This window comes from Branchiostoma floridae, chromosome 9, assembly GCF_000003815.2.
Source record: "Branchiostoma floridae strain S238N-H82 chromosome 9, Bfl_VNyyK, whole genome shotgun sequence".
Classification (NCBI taxonomy): Eukaryota; Metazoa; Chordata; class Leptocardii; order Amphioxiformes; family Branchiostomatidae; genus Branchiostoma; species Branchiostoma floridae.
This window is the reverse complement of record NC_049987.1, coordinates 9,817,802-9,822,349: the sequence shown is the minus strand read 5'-3', so window position 1 is coordinate 9,822,349 and position 4,548 is coordinate 9,817,802. Positions and strand designations below refer to the sequence as shown.

The following is a 4,548-nucleotide window of genomic DNA, read 5'->3' as shown; positions in this document are numbered from 1 at the left end:
AATGATGCTTTCAAAAGCTTTTGAGGAGAGCTGAAGTCAAATCTGGCAGTCAGACCACTACCTGAAACAGTGCTGACTCTATCTTTTTCATCCAGCTTCTTTGTTTTTAGACGTTTTGCCAAGGTTGGCTTCTCTTTGCCTTGAGACAAAGGTCTCTTTTCTGACCCGTTTTTCTGTTTTGAGTCTTGTCCTGTAGTACTGTCATTATTGGTGGGTTTTTCTGCAAGATGTTTGCCTTTATCTTTCAAACGTTTTGCTTTTGGTGGAGATTTGATTGTCTTACTTGTGTTTGAGGGGGAAGGTTGTTTCAGATTCATCTCCTTCTTCTTTCTATTTTGGTCCATCGCTTCTCTTTTGTTTTTGTTACCACTTACGAAGGTTTGGGTTGTTTCTTGTACAAGTTCTGTTTCTTCTTTGAAGCTCTTTGATGATGTATCTGTGGGTTTTTCAAGTGCAAGAGACTCCGTCCTCAGGTTCCAAAGTCTCTTTTTCTCACGACTCTTTCTTCTGTTCTCCCTCCTTTTCTGTCTCTTCAGTTGGACATGAGAAGGTTTCATGTTCGCAATGGCTGTGCCATTTTTCACCTGAAACAAATTCAAGTCATTCTTCAGTACTTAATTTAAGGGCTATAATTGTACTGTCTAGTACTGATGGCAGGATACAGTTGTGTATTCCTACGCAACCCCCAGGTAAAAGAAAAAGTAGTGCAGCCGAAATCTAGAAGCAGATATAAACCAGTCACACTCATAGAGTACAGTATGCAGGGACCCTTCCTGCAGACTGGTTCCTGGCCAAATTTTTATGAAATTCACATTCACCCTATAATTTTGCTGACTATCCATAACTTGTTGAAACGCCTTGCCGTGGCTACTTATATTTATTACAACCACTGGGGTTTTGACAAAGGTATGTTTTAACTTTCTTCATATACAGTAACAACCCCGATCTGAAGGGAAGAAGCTGCTTATCAACAGACCAACTACGTTCACTCTAAAATTTACCCACGTTGTGACGTGCCCCCCTCCCCACTTGACACTTTCTTCCTTTTAATCGCGATCAGACAAGCCTTCGTTTGAAACATGATATCTATACGGTTCCTTTTGTGTTAGGAATCCATTTGAAACGCTCACTTACCGCTGTTAGCGTAGATTATGACTTTAAACGTGAAGGTAAACAACTTGCGGCTTCCGCAACTTTCGTTGACCCCTGACACGCACATGTGGTCAGGGCGACAAAACGTACTACTAAGCTTCACAAAGTTATGTCATTTCGTTAATTCCACACAAAATGATATTAAGATAAATATAAGATATTTTTTGTCAATAAGTTTTCTTGTCGGTTTTGCAACTTTTGTGACCTTTAAACCTTCAAGATTTTAATATAAGGTCCCGGGATCCCGCTTCATATCCTGCCTTCTTTTCTCCAATGCAATTCACTAGCGCCGCAGAGCGAATCTGTGGTAAACTGCAGTTGTTGGCTCTTAAGGTCTCATTACACAATTAGATTGCCCCATTGAATTCAATGCTTTAACACACAACTTCTATGTCCGCAAATCCAATTAAAACACAGTCTATTTGGAGATGTTTTGCTTTCTATTGTAATCACACACGTTTGTTAGACAATAAAAAAATTTTCACCCAAATCTAGCTGACGCAACGATTTCTATCACATTTCAAAATGCACCTAGCCGCTATCCGCTAGAGGTCGTTTTCAATACCCGGAGCCTGACCGGAGCACTCAGTACAAATAAACGTAAACGTCCGAGGATCGATCGGGTCACGAAACGTTCGTGCATGATCATGCCAGTAATACACAAGCTTTCATCGAAATTCCTTTTCATATCAGTTATGGTTTATTAATGGGAATTTATGGTCCACCTAAAACAACGCTTTGCGGGCCAGATAATTTTTTTAGCCCGGATTCCTTTAGACTCTACACTCGGAGTAATACAGGAATGAGACCCTAAGCGAACCCTTCGGTAACCGCAAAGTGACCCCATACGGTGGAACTTTCAGAATCTTCAACAAAATGTGCGTTACTTTTATCACTTGAATGTCATAGTAAAACCCGTGTCGAGAAGGCAGAAAGCAATTTGAGTGCTAAAAATTACCTCCTTACTTTTCTACAAGGCTCGAAAGCGAATGAAGCTGCGCCGGGGGTAACCGCTAGGCGAACCCTTCGGTAACCGCAAAGTGACCCCATACGATCGAACCTCCAGAATCTTCAACAAAATGTGCGTTACTTTTATCACTTGAATGTCATAGTAAAACCCGTGTCGAGAAGGCAGAAAGCAATTTGAGTGCTAAAAATTACCTCCTTACTTTTCTACAAGGCTCGAAAGCGAGTGAAGCTGCGCCGGGGGTAACCGCTAGGCGAACCCTTCGGTAACCGCAAAGTGACCCCATACGATCGAACCTCCAGAATCTTCAACAAAATGTGCGTTACTTTTATCACTTGAATGTCATAGTAAAACCCGTGTCGAGAAGGCAGAAAGCAATTTGAGTGCTAAAAATTACCTCCTTACTTTTCTACAAGGCTCGAAAGCGAGTGAAGCTGCGCCGGGGGTAACCGCTAGGCGAACCCTTCGGTAACCGCAAAGTGACCCCATACGATCGAACCTCCAGAATCTTCAACAAAATGTGCGTTACTTTTATCACTTGAATGTCATAGTAAAACCCGTGTCGAGAAGGCAGAAAGCAATTTGAGTGCTAAAAATTACCTCCTTACTTTTCTACAAGGCTCGAAAGCGAGTGAAGCTGCGCCGGGGGTAACCGCTAGGCGAACCCTTCGGTAACCGCAAAGTGACCCCATACGATCGAACCTCCAGAATCTTCAACAAAATGTGCGTTACTTTTATCACTTGAATGTCATAGTAAAACCCGTGTCGAGAAGGCAGAAAGCAATTTGAGTGCTAAAAATTACCTCCTTACTTTTCTACAAGGCTCGAAAGCGAGTGAAGCTGCGCCGGGGGTAACCGCTAGGCGAACCCTTCGGTAACCGCAAAGTGACCCCATACGATCGAACCTCCAGAATCTTCAACAAAATGTGCGTTACTTTTATCACTTGAATGTCATAGTAAAACCCGTGTCGAGAAGGCAGAAAGCAATTTGAGTGCTAAAAATTACCTCCTTACTTTTCTACAAGGCTCGAAAGCGAGTGAAGCTGCGCCGGGGGTAACCGCTAGGCGAACCCTTCGGTAACCGCAAAGTGACCCCATACGATCGAACCTCCAGAATCTTCAACAAAATGTGCGTTACTTTTATCACTTGAATGTCATAGTAAAACCCGTGTCGAGAAGGCAGAAAGCAATTTGAGTGCTAGCGCTAAAAATTACTTCCTTACTTTTCTACAAGGCTCGAAAGCGAGTAAAGCTGCGCCGGGGGTAACCGCTTGGCGAACCCTTCGGTAACCACAAAGTGACCCCATACGGTGGAATTTTCAGAATCTTCAACAAAATGTGCGTTACTTTTATCACTTGAATGTCATAGTAAAACCCGTGTCGAGAAGGCAGAAAGCAATTTGAGTGCTAAAAATTACCTCCTTACTTTTCTACAAGGCTCGAAAGCGAGTGAAGCTGCGCCGGGGGTAACCGCTAGGCGAACCCTTCGGTAACCGCAAAGTGACCCCATACGATCGAACCTCCAGAATCTTCAACAAAATGTGCGTTACTTTTATCACTTGAATGTCATAGTAAAACCCGTGTCGAGAAGGCAGAAAGCAATTTGAGTGCTAAAAATTACCTCCTTACTTTTCTACAAGGCTCGAAAGCGAGTGAAGCTGCGCCGGGGGTAACCGCTAGGCGAACCCTTCGGTAACCGCAAAGTGACCCCATACGATCGAACCTCCAGAATCTTCAACAAAATGTGCGTTACTTTTATCACTTGAATGTCATAGTAAAACCCGTGTCGAGAAGGCAGAAAGCAATTTGAGTGCTAAAAATTACCTCCTTACTTTTCTACAAGGCTCGAAAGCGAGTGAAGCTGCGCCGGGGGTAACCGCTAGGCGAACCCTTCGGTAACCGCAAAGTGACCCCATACGATCGAACCTCCAGAATCTTCAACAAAATGTGCGTTACTTTTATCACTTGAATGTCATAGTAAAACCCGTGTCGAGAAGGCAGAAAGCAATTTGAGTGCTAAAAATTACCTCCTTACTTTTCTACAAGGCTCGAAAGCGAGTGAAGCTGCGCCGGGGGTAACCGCTAGGCGAACCCTTCGGTAACCGCAAAGTGACCCCATACGATCGAACCTCCAGAATCTTCAACAAAATGTGCGTTACTTTTATCACTTGAATGTCATAGTAAAACCCGTGTCGAGAAGGCAGAAAGCAATTTGAGTGCTAAAAATTACCTCCTTACTTTTCTACAAGGCTCGAAAGCGAGTGAAGCTGCGCCGGGGGTAATCGCTAGGCGAACCTTCGGTAACCGCAAAGTGACCCCATACGATCGAACCTCCAGAATCTTCAACAAAATGTGCGTTACTTTTATCACTTGAATGTCATAGTAAAACCCGTGTCGAGAAGGCAGAAAGCAATTTGAGTGCTAAAAAT

The 4,548-nt window shown here is 43.4% G+C and overlaps 1 protein-coding gene across 1 annotated transcript; it reads right to left on the bottom strand.

Moving 5' to 3' along the window:
- Nucleotides 1-12: 12 nt before the first annotated feature.
- LOC118423062 (bifunctional lysine-specific demethylase and histidyl-hydroxylase NO66-like) lies at nucleotides 13-1,270 on the bottom strand (the record flags this gene model as incomplete). Its single annotated transcript, XM_035830970.1, is given in 2 exon segments — nucleotides 13-584; nucleotides 1,135-1,270. A coding segment is annotated over 1 exon segment (545 nt), but the record flags the coding sequence as incomplete, so codon positions are not given.
- Nucleotides 1,271-4,548: the final 3,278 nt, after the last annotated feature.